Raw genomic sequence first — 16,072 nt, 5'->3', positions numbered from 1 at the left:
TTGGTGGTGCTGACCTCCCATATTCTAGCGTATTTTATGGTATTTCTATTTGTTTTGAGATTTGAGGGTTGTGTATTCCCTTTCTCATTCTTCCCTTTCTAGAATGACTTAATGTGGACGTCTTTTGACTGTACTGGATGGGCAAAATTCGTTGTCTACTGAGGGGATCTCAAAATCTATGAGAGCTAGAAGAAAACGGATGGACATTTCCGAGCTATTTTCAAAAGAAACAAAGAATGGTGAAAACCGTAGCCTCCTACGATTCTTTTTTTCGTTTTGAGTTATTAGCAAAAAATGAGATTTTGACGATTTCGAAAAGTTCTCATAACTTTTTTGTCTTTGAAGATACGGATCTGAGACTTTTAACCTTCTTTAGGCACATTTTCACGTAGAATCCACTGACGATGCTCAATTTTTTTTTTTCATTTCGAATCATTAGGCGAACTTTCGGCGTTTATTTAAAAGCAAAATTTATTGAATTTATTATTTTTGAATTGAAAATATCTGTTGTCAGTAGATTGTACGTATGAAAGTGCCTAAAAAGGTTCAAGTTTCAGATCTGTACCTTCAAAGACAAAGAAGTTATGAGAACTTTTCGAAATCATCAAAATCTCATTTTCTGCTGATAACTCAAGCACGAAGAATCGCAGGAGGCTACGGTTTTCACCATTCTTTTTTTCTCTGGAAAAGAGAAAGAGAAAATGTGTCATCCGTTTTCTTCTAGTTCTTATAGTTCTCGAGATCCCCTCAGTAGACAACGAATTTTGCTCACCCTGTACTCATGGAAATTGAAGTACCTGTGGCATCTCGAAGACCTTGACTTGGTATTCTGCAAGTTCTAAAAGAGGCTGTCTTCTCAAGAAAAGTGTTGAAAGATGGTCTCTTCTACGTTTATCACTTCTCTGAGTCTTAGACGAATAGTTCCAGAGGAAAAATACCATGAGAGTGAATCACAATTTGGTCCAACATCAAAGATTCTTATTGACTAACATTGAATGAATTAATTATCCACTTCCACTTATGTCAAACTAGCCTGAAGCATCCCAAAAGGGCTCTGTTGGCATTGCGAGCGGAAATTCTATTTGTGTTTGAGTAGAACCATTCAATCTTATTGTAAACGAAATACAGAATGAAGAACAAACCATTGAAAGGAGAATTTTCTACACACGTGGACAAAACATGATGAAAACTCGATGAAAAATTGTTTCGCATCTTCGGAAAACATCAATATCCGTAGCATTTCGACGGGGAGTTCATATATAGGTACAGGGTGGGCAAAATTGATGATACCTTAACTACAACCTTTCTAATCCAAAGAGATAGAGAAAAATGCATGGAAAATTACGGTCGTCTTTTTCCGAAAAACTAATAATGCCATCAACTGCATTCCTCTATATTCTTTTTTTTTTCGAGTTATAGGGCAAAATTTAAATTTCAACTTTGTTCATTATCACCGTTTCTTTTTGTGCTGGGATGTTGAAATGCAAACATTATACAGACACTTGTTTGATAGCAATCCAGTGGCGTAATATGATTTTTTCCAAGAGGAATATTTGCTGAGCTGTAAAATAAAGATGTGTTTTTTCTCATGAAAACAGTAGTTTAAAATGTTTTAGAAAGACTGAAGGCGATGTATGATATAGGTATTTCTGAAACAGTAAAAAATTGGCGGTTCTGTCTAATTTATTTTAAGCTACTGTTCACATAAGAAGAAACAAAACTTTATTTTATAGCTAAGCAAATAAACTGGTAGGAAAAAATCATAATATGCCACTGGATTGCTATAAAAAAAGTGTCTCAATACTGTTTTCATTTCAAAATCCTAGCTTAAACAGAAAAGAAGATAATGACCAAAGTTGAAATCGTCCAAATCTATAATAAATTTTGGCCTATAAATCAAAAACAAAAGTAGATAGAGGAATGCAGTTGATGGCATTATTAGTATCTCGAAAAAAGACGACAGGAATGGCATATTCCTTCATTTCCTCTATCTCATTGGGTTAAAGAGTTGTAGTTCAGGTATCATGCACCAATTTTGCCCACCCTGTATCTATTATTTTGTATTACCCTGATAATATCATACTTAATTGCATCTTTCATAAAAGTGATTCTTGGCTTAGCTGTCGGTGCATGGGTTAGCTTGAGGCTATGGAAGGTATCTACCCTCCATACTCCAGTGTAAAAATACGGGGTTGTTATATCATAGACTATATGCATTATTCCACGTTCTAATATTCTTGATTATGGAGTGGATCACTCAACTGATGGGAGAGATGATATAGATACATAAAACTTCAACTGTGAAATTTCCAGATGTCGCTCAAAATTGATTTCCCTTAATTTTAATACTTATTCATGAGGACGGACGAGATGGCTCGGCTAACGACCAATAAACAAGGGCATTTCGCATTCGATACATAAAACGACAAGTTTTCGATAAGACTTTAACAACTTAACATCCATCAGCGCCGATAGGAAAATAACAGGCGCATGCCCTGGAAAAGGCAGCTATCGCAACGTTAGTGTAGTCAATGAAATCGGCTACCTTCACGTCTAGTCTGGCAGAGCAGTTTCCCCGACCGGGAAAACCTACCAAAGCGCCCCTAGCCCAATGGAAAACCCGCTATGCTATTATTGATTATCCCCGAAAATGGCGGCCGACTTGGAACATATGGACGTGACATTCTGAATTTTGGCAATATGAAATATCCGCTCTTGTGTTTTGTCATCGTGTTAACATGTAGCTATTGTGCTTCCGCTGATATGGACTTATATCCGGGTGAGTAGCATGAAAATGAGTTTTGGCTACGCGACATAAAAACGGAACGTTTGGAGGGAGTAATTTGTGAATGAACTAGGGGTGCATTCCAACATGCTTGATTGATGATCACTCCAGATATTTGAAATTCTTCGCGAATAACGTCGATTTCCCGAGGAAAGTTCCCGAGAAAAACATTCTCTAGTCCTCATTCTCCTCATATTTCCACGAACAGATAATGTACTTATGAAATATGGGTATTTTCGTAACGACCTGTTTGTTTAGTTTGTATTATTCCATGGATTTCTCTCGGAAAACTTATTATAGTATTGATCGACTGGAAAAAATGTTCGAATCCAATGAATTTTGTGTTTGGTAAACATATTGATGCTTCGTTTTATGTGATACCTGATACCTTATTTTTGTACTGCATTTCAGTCATAAAATATTAATGAGTACACCTTATCTGAAGTTGCTATATATAATGGATCATTCCAGATACTTAACCACCCTTACTATATGAACTGTTACCCTCCTTAGAACTTAAGTACCTATTTTCAAATTTCCAGTAGGAACAAAATTCTCTGATATCTACGAATTTTAAATTTTTCATCTCACTTATTCTGTGGCTGCATTCATTTAGACTATAAGTAATTTCATTATGCTTCTAAACTTACCACAAATTTGTGTTGTGCAAAAACTGATATTACAGAGTGTCTGTAAACAAATGCGAAGGACTTAGGAAGATGATTCCTCGATGAAAATAAGCAGGGGTAGTTTCTATAAATTTTTTTCGAAATCGACCTCCTTTCCAAGATACAGCCTTTGGAAGGAGATGACGAGTTGACAGTTTTTAATTTTTTTTTACGGGTTCTAAAAAACACTGAGTCATAAAACTATACAGAATATGAAGCACCAAGTAGATGTTACTCACACATTTTTTTTGTATCTCATAACTTCATTATTAGGGGTTGAAAATAACAACATTTATTTTAGCGGGAGGTAGTCATTCTATGGAACACTTATACTATGAAATGGAATGAACAGTGATCAGAACTGTCTGTAAGTTTTTATTTATTCCGAGAAAAGATCGACTGTATCGAAATTTTGTAAGAGACTTTTTTTCGCCAGAATTGAATGGGAAACCATAACAGAATTTTATTTTTTGAAAATCTATCCCACGAAAACAGTTTTTGAAGGAAAATCATAAGGGATTTTTGTTTTCAACTTCTAATAATAAGGTTATGAGATCTAAAAAAATTGTGTGAGTTACACCTACTTAGTGCTTCATATTATGTATAGTTTAATGAGTCAGTGTTTTTTAGAACCCGTAAAAAAATTTGAAACTGTCAACCCGTCATCGCCTTCCATCTTGGAAGGGATGTCGATTTCGAAAAAAAAATTATAGGAACTACTTATGTTTTCTTGTGTTTTCGTCAATAAACTGCAAGTGTATGTAGGTGCCTATTTTCTTAATTTCAGGCCAAAAATTAATTGAAGTAATTCAGCGTTTCTGCGAAAGTCAGTGAAAATAACACTTTATCGAAATTTGCCACATTCAAACATATGGTTAACTCATATTAACGTGATTCTAGAGGTCAAAATATTGAGAAAACTTCATATCAACCTGCCTCCTGCAAAGGACTTAGAGCTCCTTCATCATAACCTGCTCTAAAAACCTATATTTTAACAATTATTTCCTCGAAAAATATGCTAGAGACAAATGCAATTCCATATTCACCCATTTGGCTTTTATGTTAATTGCGATGAATGTCTTGAATTTGTACATTCCTACGAGCTTGGTTAATTACATGCTTCTGGTTCTCCAATCTCTTTTTTTGAATTAATGTTTTTCAACTTTTCCACAACCAAATATGTACAAGGAATGGAAATGGAAATTTAACATTGTAACCCAACAATATTATATGATTTTCACTTGCACAAGCTTTTTAACTACGACACGTGTTTCACTATCATATAATATGTATCGTCTTCAGGTGGGTGTGAGCTGTACGTGTTCTGTACGTGCTGTGGTTAAAGAACTCATGTTGGTGAAAATCATATAATTCTGTTTTTAGTTCAATTATGGATTTTCATCAAGTATCGGCCAATATTCGAAAAGTTATGGACCTAAGCCACCTACCACAGGAAATATTCGATATATTAGATAAAATAAACTGTGAATTACCAAAACTCAAAATTTCAGTGAAAATATTTGCTTGTCATTATCAGAAATAATGAAACAAATAACAATTTAAAAATATTTATCATGAAACTTCGCGGAAAACCATAGAGAAATTCAAAAGCTTCAAGTTTGCCACAAAGTAAAGTTTTTGATAAGACTTTTCAACATATTCCATCAATATGAAACAAAATTTTAAACAATGGATCAAAAATTTCTCAAATATTTTTTTAGATTCCCAATAATGCAAGTCGTTAACATTACCTTGTATGAATTCCATGATATGGATAACAATAAACCAATTTAATAGCGCCTGAACAGGTGGTTTTATGAGAAAGTATATAGCCGATTTGACCTTCATTGGAAATTTTTTGGGTTCCCTACCGAATTTCCTGCTACCACCATGTATATCTGGAGGTGTATGACCTCCGAGAGTTCAAGAAACCCCGCTTATGAAAATCTCATTTTCATATTTGACATCACCCACTTTCGAAGCTTCACATAAAATTGTATTTGCATGATAGTATCCAGAAATTATGTTGATTAAATTTCATGCTGTTTTCTATGTGGGAAAATGAACACTCCTTAAGAACAATAAGCTCTATTGCACTAAATGGACTAAAAGTTCACACATTCCTCGGAATTTTTGGCTTCTTTTAAATGAACTACAGCAAATGACTCAGATAAAGTCAATCCCGCGCCAGCAAATTTATTTGCAGAAATTATAAGCATGTACACTCCACAAATAAAGAAAATTTCGTACACGTGCACGTTCAAGTGCAGAATATACTGAATCTTCTTTCATGGTATGTATTTAGAGTATATCCTTCAGTAAAACCCTCATAAAACAGAAAAACTGAAGGTTCCGAATATGTTGATTTGGGAATATCAATTGTTGGGACACCCTGTATGATCCTCACAGAAAATTTACTCGTATTGGAGAGGCCATAAATGTATCCTCTCTATTGATTTCAACCTCATAATTTTATCAGACAGTAATGCTTCGGAAGCATTTTAGTATACCTATTCCATTTTCCACTCGAAGAAGCTTTCAGTACACAATAACCGAGCTCGTTTTCCTAATGGAAATTCCATCAGTTCTGAATTTGAATCGAGGTCACCTTTGATCATATAGTCAAATGAGAAAATTTCTGTGATTTGCCATTAATTGGAAATTGCCATTATCGACCAAAAATATCGGACAGAATAAGAAAAAATTCAAACGAACCAAATCTTTTGAAAGGTTCAATGAAGTTATTAGCCTCCCTTGAAGAAAAACCATCGCAGTCCCTGCTTCAGGGTCATTTCTTTTTCAATACGCAAATAGCTTGTTTTTCTCCAGTCTCTCCACTTTCCAGGAATACCTTGAAAGTTGCTTGATTGGAATAATGCTGGGGTTGAAGCCCATTATTTTCTCCTCTGATAAACAATCCCTGGATTTTCCTCATTATTTCTAGTCAGCGATGTTAACTCATCTCTATTGAGATGATATTTTTAAACTGATTGTGAATTACTTTGATATTCACTTTTTGAAATTTATTTCATGTTTTGAATTGGGTATATCGATCCTTTCGTTCTTATATTTGTTGGAAAGTATTATTTTCAAGCCATTTACTCTTGTCCTACCTACATCAAAAAATAATATGGTATAAACCTCTTTAGCAGATATTTGAATTACCAAATTTTGATCCCGCCAATATTCACTTGATATTCAGTAATAATCATGTATAATATTATAAAAATAATAATATTCAGATGCATAACAGAAGTCGATATAAATATCAACAAATGTTACGATCCAAATCGAACTAGCCAACCACTATCATTTAGAGTGTTGAAGGAAAGACCCAATGAGAAAGAGTAGATGTTGACCAATGACCATATAGTTTTATCCTTATTTGATTTCATCAGAGCCACACAACTCCAATGTGAACAGATACCGAAATGTCTGAAGTTTGTTATGCATCTGAATATTATCATTTTCATATTTTCATTGAATTAGTATGAATTCCTGACTGATTTGAAGGTATGCTTGTATATATTTTTTGTACTAGAGCACTTTAGACCTCAATTTCAAATCTCCAATTGGGCATATTCGTATAGCTTTCGAAAGTTGGAACAATTGTCTTCTCTCTCAATGCGGTTGAAGTAATGCCTCATTTCCGCTTCGTTGTTAATTTTACCAATCGATATTCGTCTTACCACAAAGATAAGAGCATTACGTTCAAAACCTAAATATAACACTGTAATTGACAGCTTTCAAGTTTCCAATGGGAATCTACTGCGAAGGGTGTTCTGACGTAGTTTCACTGGTGATATACAAGCTGTCTCAATTTTATTTCGACATAACGAAATCAGGTTTTGTTCATTGATTAAATGACGCTACATACCTACCTGTGAATTGAATGAATTACTTTTTTCTCAAAAACCGTTACTTTCAGCAAGAAATTACGATAGACCTCATTGGTTCAAAATGAATCAAGCTATATACGAGGATGTATTGATATCTATAGTTAGCCTAGTTAGGTCTAACCTGTACCATGCATAAAAAAAATATTGCGTTACCATAGGAACGAACAATAACTCATTAGAAGTGTCAGTGTGAAGTTTGAGGTCAAAAGAGTAAACCAGAGTTACGCAATAAATTAAAAGAAAGAAGATGTCCACTGAAATTTTGAAAATCGAAAAATTGGAGTAACGAGCCATCATCAAGTACCTGTATTTAAAAGGGCTAAGAAGGTATAAGCAGATCTACGAAGATATGCTTAATACCCTTGGTGATCAATGTCCTTCGTATGCGATCGTGAAAAATTGGACTGCAAGCTTCAAAAGAGGTAAATTTTCCATTGAAGACGATGACTGATCGGGGAAGGCCAGTTTCTGTGTCAGTCCCCGAAAATATCGATGCAGTTCATGACATGATTTTATCATACCGTCGAATTGGGCTGAAACGGATATCTGAAGCACTGAATATTTCATATGAACGCGTTCATCATATAGTTCACGTCAATTTGTACATGAGAAAAATTGCTACTAAATGGATCCGCAAATGTTAGAATTGTTGGACTCCAAGCTTCAAAAGAGCATTGAAGACGATGACCGATCGGGAAGGCCAGTTTCTGTGTCAATCCCGAAAATATCGATGCAGTTCATGACATGATTTTATCAGACCGTCGAATTGGGCCAAAACGGATATCTGAAGCACTGAATATTTCATACGAACGCGTTCATCATATAGTTCACGTCAATTTGGACATGAGAAAAATTGCTGCAAAATGGATCCCCAAATGATTGAATGTTGACCAAAAGGGTGCAAGGGTAGAAGCATCGCGTTCGATCTGTGCTCGATTTGAAAACGATGTAGTCTTCTTGAACCGAATTGTTACTAGGGATGAGACTTGGGTACATTTCTACGATCCAGAAACAAAGCAACAATCAATGGAATGGCGACACTCTTGTTCACCAAGACCTAAGAAGTTTTGTGTTCAAAAATCTGCAGGAAAAGTTCTTGCTTCAGATTTTGGGGTTGCCATGGAGTAATCATGATTGATTTTTTGGATAAGGGTAGAACAATAACCGGAAATAACTATTCGACATTACTGACCACTCTACGGGAAAAATTAAAGAGAAAAGACGCGGAAAGCTATCCAAAGGTGTTTTGTTTCTGCAGGACAACACCCCTGCACACAAATCTCATGTTGCCATGCACAAAATTCGTGATTTAGGGTTTGAATTACTAGAACACCCCCCTTATTCACCAGATTTGTCTCCATCCGACTATCATCTCTTTCCTCAACTGAAAAAAAGGTTAATAAGTCGTAAGATTTCTTCCAACGAAGAGGTAATAAAAGCTGTGGAGGTCTGGTTTGCAGAGCAAGAAGAAACATTTTTTTTGAAAGGTCTAGAGACGTTGCTGGTTCGCTGTAATAAATGTATCCAATTGAGGAGAATATGTTGAGTAATGAAATATTTTGACATTGAAATATTGTTTGGTTCTATAGTAGGCTGGGAATTTTTCAATATATCCACGTTTATTATCGGAAATTAATTTTTGATGGAAAATGAAAAAAGGTTTCTTGCGAAACAAATTTTAGGGATGATTTTTTTCAGCATTTGGGGAACACCACTACTTTTATCGGTTCATGTTCATATTTTCTATCTTCAATGAGGATGTGAGTTGAAAACGCTATACAAATCTTCTTCAAGATGGTTTTTTGTTTCGGTACCTATTTGTGCGTCAGAAAAACGTCAATATCGTAAGTGGGGTCACAATCATTTTTCTCAAAATGAGTCCTTATTTCAGAATCGAAATATTATGGACAAAACGAGCGCAGCGTTTACGATGAGGCCGACGTGCCCTTATCAAATAAGGGATATGACTCTGGTGTGGAAGATTACGAAGACAACACAAAGACGTTTCCCGGTGCGGATTATGACAGCCGCAGATCTGATGAAGAAGATTCCGGAGATTCTGGAAGGAACTCTTTGGACGGTATTTTGAAATTCCTCTACAGGAAGCAGAACAAGGGCCTTGATGGTGCTGATAAGAGACGTGGTATCTTTCCCAGATTACCACAGCAAGCCGATCCTGATGGATACGAAGATGAAGGTAAGAGATGTTGATTTTATTCTGATTTTACCTGTTCTTCAGGATATTCGAGAATTTATTCATTTCCAGGACATGCACTTTTACCAGTCTTTCAGTTGTTAAACGCTGATTTGCCTCTTTCAAACATGAAAAGAGTTTAGCTGTGAGACTCAACATGATTTAAATCTTCATTCGTTCGAAAAAATGGGAGTTTCCTTTCCTATGTTGAAAACTCCACAAAATGGATTATAGAGCAGATCTTTTAAACAGATGATTATAATGATTTGAAAATCCAAAAAAATATGGGGTTTCACACCCTTATACAGGGTGAGTCTTTGACTCCTACAAATATTTTAGCAGTAGATCCCTGTGGTCAAATGAAACACTTTTTTCCTATACCATTTTTTCCGATTCGGCCCTGTCAAAAGATATTGCATTTTAAGTTTTCAATGAGCTACGCCACCCCTGGAAAAACAAAATTCCTTTCAGAATAACAAGCTAAATCTATGACACTACACATCTGTGGATCTTTTAAACAGAGTTGCATTCAGCTCAATTTTCCGAATACCACAGATAATATTTATTTTTGAAAATCAAATTACTCGAAAACGGCGCATTATACGAGTAAAATTCGAAGAATACTTTTATTTTACAAAAGGTCCAAATATCCATTATATACACTGCGCAAAAAAATTAACGCACATTCCGAAAATCTCAATTTTAATGAAAGTTAACTCTACATTGACTTTATAACTTATTATTTATGTTCTCTCGGGAAGGTTTTGAACGAAACAAGACATATTAAATGGAAGAAAAATTCAGGATTTCACCGAATCTTATGTGAAAGAAGAGAAATGAACAATTTTCAAAATACTGAAATGCTGATAAGTGATTTAATACTTGGTATTTCCACCCCTTGCGTTAATTACAGCTCGGCAACGACGGTTCATACTCAAAATGAGTGATCTCAAAATGTTCTGATCTAATCCTTTCTCCGAGTTGGATTCCTAAGTCATTAAGAGTAGCTGGATGTTTTTCTGAACCAGTAGTATTCAGGAAATTGCACTGAGCATATCTTTCATGTGGACGTCTGTATACAAGAGAACGTCGATCACAATGGTAGAGGCAGAATCAATACTCATCTGTGAAGAGAACTCTTTCCCAATCGGCCTCTTCCCAATGGATATGCTCTCTCGCAAAATCCAAACGCGGCATTCGATGGGCTGGGGTAAGAGCTGGGCCTCTTGCCGGGACACGAGGCCTTAAATCATATTCTCTGAGGCGATTTCTTATTGTGTGACTGCTAATTTGCACCTCATGAGTTTGCTCAAGCTGAATTTGAAGGAGGCGAGCGGTTGCAAACCGTTGTCTCAACGAAGAAACTCTCAAGTAACCTTCTTGAATGGCAGTTGTTACCCGTGGTCTACCCTCTCCTGGTCTTCGGACATTCATACCTGTCTCCCTGAATCGCTGCAACATTCTGGACACACTTGTATGGGAAACTCCAAACCTTTCTGCAATTCTTGTGTATATCCACCCTTCTTCTCGCAAAACTACCGCTTGGGCACATTCCTCTTGGGTCAAATAGCGTGTTTCGCGTTGCATAGCGATCGAGTGTAGAAAATCAAACGAAAGAAAAACTATTGATCAGTAGAATTGATCGAGAAAAACTGATTTTAGAATGGAGCCAATACATTCAAAATCTGATAATATCATCTTTTTTTATTCCTGATGGGAAAAAACATCTGTATTGAAGAAAATCGTTGAAAGTGGATAACATATGCATGCATAATTCTGATAAAAAAAATTATCATTGAGAACACCTTCAGTTGTAGAATAAATTTGAGATTTCAATAATGTGCGGTTAATTTTTTTGCGCAGTGTAGATAGCGTCTAACTTAGTTTTTGATATGTTTTCAGTACTTTATGGCCATAATGAGAAAACTGGAAGACGTGGGTGATATTTGTGTTCGACAAGGATTCATCAAATAAATGAAAAACTATTCTCCGAAATTGATCATTTCATGCGATAAAACCGTTTGTGAGATTGAAATAAAAATAACATTTTTTATGGTTTTTCAACAGCCTGTATCTGTCAAACCGAACCGTTTCGAAAAAAATGGTATAGCAAAAAAAAGTGTTTCTTTTGACCTCAAGAACCTACTGTTAAAATATTCGTACAAGTCAAAGACTCACTATAATAGAATAGAGTGCATGGTCTACATACCCAAAAGATTTTGATTCTGTTTTATTTGGCAGTAAACCATCTCTTTTATCTGCTCAAGTCGTTCGGTCTTGACGATTATTTCATTGATTCCATCTTTCTGGAAGTTTATCGATAGTCAACGTTAGAGTCGTTTATCTCTCAATAAAAGTAACCGTAGATGGAAATGTGATACTTATTCTGGAAGAGTAACTCTTCTAGTAATAAATCTGAATATTTCATGGAGCTCGATGCAGCCGTTCGATCTTGACGATTATTTCATTGATTCCATATTTTTGGAAATTTTTCGATAGTCAACGTTAGAGTCGTTTATCTCTCAATAAAAGTAACCGTAGATGGAAATGTGATACATATTCTAAAAGAGCAACTCTTCTAGTAATAAGTCTGAAAATTTCATGAATCTCGACTTTTTTCTAGTTGTCAGTGAATTCAGAAGAAAGTTTCCTAATCTTCAAACACGGATTAAAAAAAAACTGGTGTAATTTATCTCAAATGGCCCAGATAGAGGACTATCGTTATACGTTGAGATTGTAAAATCAACAATTGAATCGATTTTCAGCATTGTTATCATCTAATTTGCTTACGCTATTCTTCAGTCACATAATTCGCAAATACTGGAAATGTTCATCGATACAGCAAAGTGTGTTGCTAATCAATTGCTGCATTGCTTTATTTTCCAATTATTAGTTATATCGAAGGCCTTCAGCGAAGCATTTATATCCTTTTTTCTTACATTTTCTTCAAGATTCTGATGGAGGCTTCGATCAGAAATGGTTGAACGATGAGATCGAACGCAACACGCAGAGAATCCTGCAGAAGTGGCAGGAGACCAGCAGGAAGAAAATGCTGGATCATCTGCAGAACTCGCTCTATGATGATTCATCGAAGACATCGAAATACGAATCAGGAGAACATACCACGAGAGAAGAACCAGCGCATTTCGCTTATGTTCCACCTGATCCGAGATACTACGAAAAGCAGAGTGAAACAAGTAAGGAAATATGACCTATTTATTGCCAAAATTTATGTCGATGCTTTCGGAATCTTAGGAAAACTGATGGTAATACATATCCAGTTTGTCCTTTAGACTTTATATTCCAAAAGTATTATTAGGTGTTCCTGAATAAATTTCACTCAGTATATTAATCTTGGTGTAGTACGTCTTATGACTTCAAACCTCTCTTAGAGGTTTTGAGACCGTGTTGATCTCTGTTTGGACAGGTTCTTTTAGACTTAGTCCTTTAAACCCTTGGCTGTTACCTTGACAGGCTTTCTCATATGTATGTTTCGAATAAGCTAGCCATAATGTCAATGATAATGTATGATTCCTTCAATATAAGATACTTTCTGGTTGTGAGTTCTGTTTGGGTCACCGTTGTGCTTTGACCATGATGGTTTTCGCTCAGTGCATTGACGTATGTCACCATCCATTTTGTTTGGCCAAGGCTAAGCAAAGAAATTCGATACAGTATGATTTTTGTGTCAATTGGTATGGTACCCGGAAATCGAGCTCTTTTTTCAATTCAGCTATGTGCAAATGAAAACGTTTTATGGTCAATCTTTATACAGGGTGAGTCTTGGAGTCACTTTTTTTCTGTACCATTTTTTCCGATTCTGTGCCATATCTCTGGAAAAACAAAATACCATTCAAATTGACTAGCTGAATCTGTGACACTACACATCTGTGGATCATAAACAGAGTTGTATTCTGCCAGAGGATCCAATTTTTTAAATTTTACAGACACTTTAATTTTTGAACATAAAACTTCTAGAAAACGGCGCATTATACGAGAAAATATGAAGAATATTTAATCCACTTAATCTACTATTAAGATATTTGTATGAGTCATAGACTCACCCTGTATATTGGCGATGATACGACTGCTAAAATGACAATTAACTCGGAATATTTCTGTGATTTTAACGATATTTTCGACTACGGGCCTATCTAAGTGAAGATCATCTTTAACATCAAAAATACCTGAACGGAACTAACAAAACCAAAATTGATTAGAAATTGTTCAATATACAGGGTGTATTTGAAGGTGAGACAGGTAGAACTGGTCAAAATGAAGCGTTTCACCAAAAATCACCTATACAAAACTTTCAAAATGACAAAGCTGAAAAAAAAATTGAATATGATTTCTGAAATAGATCCTATTACGACCCTATAGTATATCCAAATCCAAGAGGCCAGCGGTAAACATTGCAGCATGAAGTGATCACGCGTCAAGAACGTGATAACGCAGAGGTGTACTAATAAATTGAATTCCGAGAGCGTTATATTTTAAAACTTTTTGAGTGTTCCAGTTTCGGTGAAAAATGTGTATGCTTATCTACGAGTCTGAGTAATGAACAATTAATCTAAAGTTCCCACTTTAATAAATACTATGTATATAAATGTGTAACAATATTTTTTTTGTAAAAGTGACTACCCCGTAGTGTCGTCAGAAGATGCAGAACTTTCCTCTAAGTTGACGATGACTGGTGTTATATCATCCATAATATTATCCAGTTTCCACATGTCTACCTCAACTTTTTGTTTGACATGTTTCACGCACTTTCTCCATCTTTCGGAAGTAACCCGTGAGAGAGCCTCTTGAAAAAGATTTTGGACGTCAGCCATTTTAAATGTGGTGTTTTTATCTGCCACAAAATTCTTGACATCGGCCCAAATCAATTCAATAGGGTTCAGTTCGCAGTGGTAGGGCGGTAATCTAAGTACAGTAATATTTTGGGCCTTTGCGGTTTCATCCACAATGTATTTTTCAAAGTTTTCTTTGTTCTGCCTGACTATCTGCAACTATTGCGCTTTTATGAGGTCAGGGGTGAAATCAATATTTTTCTCCCTCAACCATTGTTGGATATCACTCTTTCTGAATTGTGAATTAGGAATTTTTTCCATTTTCCTTGAATGGTAAGGAGCATTATCTAAAACTACTATAGAATTTTCCTCCAATTTAGGAACTATACCCTCGACCACTTTTCGAATGACTGACCATCCATTTCTTCATGGTAGTCACCAGTTTTTTTGGATTGGAAAGTCCAGAGTCCTCCAGTTAAAAAACCAGTGTCACTGCCAATATGACACACTATAATTCTTTGCCCTTTGCCTGGAAAAATATATTCACTTCATTTGAAAAACAATGTTGAAATTGTTTTTCACCAAAAAGGTACTTACATCAAGTTTCACAAAACTTTGATTGCTCGATCAACGATTTGGCATTCGATTTCCCGAAGGAAATCATTGAAACTTTCATATTTCCGAATATATTGGAGGAGTAGCAGTTGAGAATCATCAAATGGGCGTGTATAGATAATTATTTGGTGAAAGAATGATATTCAGAATGCTTATGACCAACTTATCGACTGAAAACTAATTGACGTTCATCCGTCACTCGATCGTTGATTCTCTGATCAAGCTTTATGAAACCAAAGGGTTAAACTCAAAATTCAAGACCTTCCCAGACGGATTTTTAATCCAGTAGATAATCCAGCAAGTAACGCTTGCCGAGAAGATGTAACTGTTTCATCGGTCCACACTTTGGATTTAGTATGACCGGTATTTTCCCAAGTTCCATCCAAGCAGTAAATCTTCCTGTTTTCATCACGGAAGGTCCTAATTTTCGTGAGATAGTTTCTTCTCCAACATTTAATGTCGTCACGGTTCATTAAAAAACTGTTGCGTTGGCGACGTCCATATTTGAAATTAAGTTTTTCCAATATTATAGAGAAGGTACTCTTCTTAAAATTTGGCAAGTTCGAGTCTTCATTAACTATTTTTAATACTTTCTCTATAGTCGGGTGTTCATTTCTGAAGAAAAACTCGTGAACTTTTCGCCGTATTACATTTTTATCGAAATCTGATAAGGACTCCCATTTGGTGTTCCGATTTTGATTTGTTGCCGGCTGTGATAGAACACCGGAATTTATGTATTCGGAAATAATTCTCCTAACACTTCGAGCTCCAATGCCAACTCTCTGCAACTCGGAGTTCTACGTCCTTTAAACACATTCCTGCATTTTGAATAATCTCAATTTTATAAGTATTCAAAATCATATCTTTTATCTCGGCACTGAAGTGTCGTTTCAGACGTCTCTTTTTTGGAGGACTTAAGTCAACACGCGATTCCTCAGCAGTATCAGTACTTGACATTATCTTAAATGCTTGTAACTTGAATAACTTGCTACAACTATAAACCAATTTACGAAAGAAAAAGCAATGAATGATCTCTGCAGTTCTGCACAACAATTCGCATACAATCAATGAATCAAACGTAATGCGGTACTGCATTACTCCCACCTGCAAACATGGCGTTC

At 35.6% G+C, this 16,072-nt stretch overlaps 1 protein-coding gene across 2 annotated transcripts in view; it reads left to right on the top strand.

The window, feature by feature from the left end:
• Window positions 1–2,506: 2,506 nt before the first annotated feature.
• Window positions 2,507–16,072, top strand: part of LOC123311412 — a 40,124-nt gene continuing 26,558 nt past the window's right edge. Inside the window, exons 1-3 of one of the 2 annotated variants that reach the window (XM_044895346.1) lie at window positions 2,507–2,779; window positions 9,244–9,549; window positions 12,498–12,743. In XM_044895346.1, coding sequence (XP_044751281.1) covers window positions 2,626–2,779; window positions 9,244–9,549; window positions 12,498–12,743 — 706 coding nt within the window. In that variant the 5' untranslated portion in view covers window positions 2,507–2,625. The remainder of the gene's footprint in view (window positions 2,780–9,243; window positions 9,550–12,497; window positions 12,744–16,072) is intronic. The other variant, XM_044895337.1, reaches the window with a different exon arrangement.

This window comes from Coccinella septempunctata, chromosome 1 (genome assembly GCF_907165205.1).
Source record: "Coccinella septempunctata chromosome 1, icCocSept1.1, whole genome shotgun sequence".
In the NCBI taxonomy this organism is placed as follows: domain Eukaryota; kingdom Metazoa; phylum Arthropoda; class Insecta; order Coleoptera; family Coccinellidae; genus Coccinella; species Coccinella septempunctata.
Note: the sequence above shows the minus strand (reverse complement) of the source record. Positions and strands in the feature narration are given on the sequence as shown.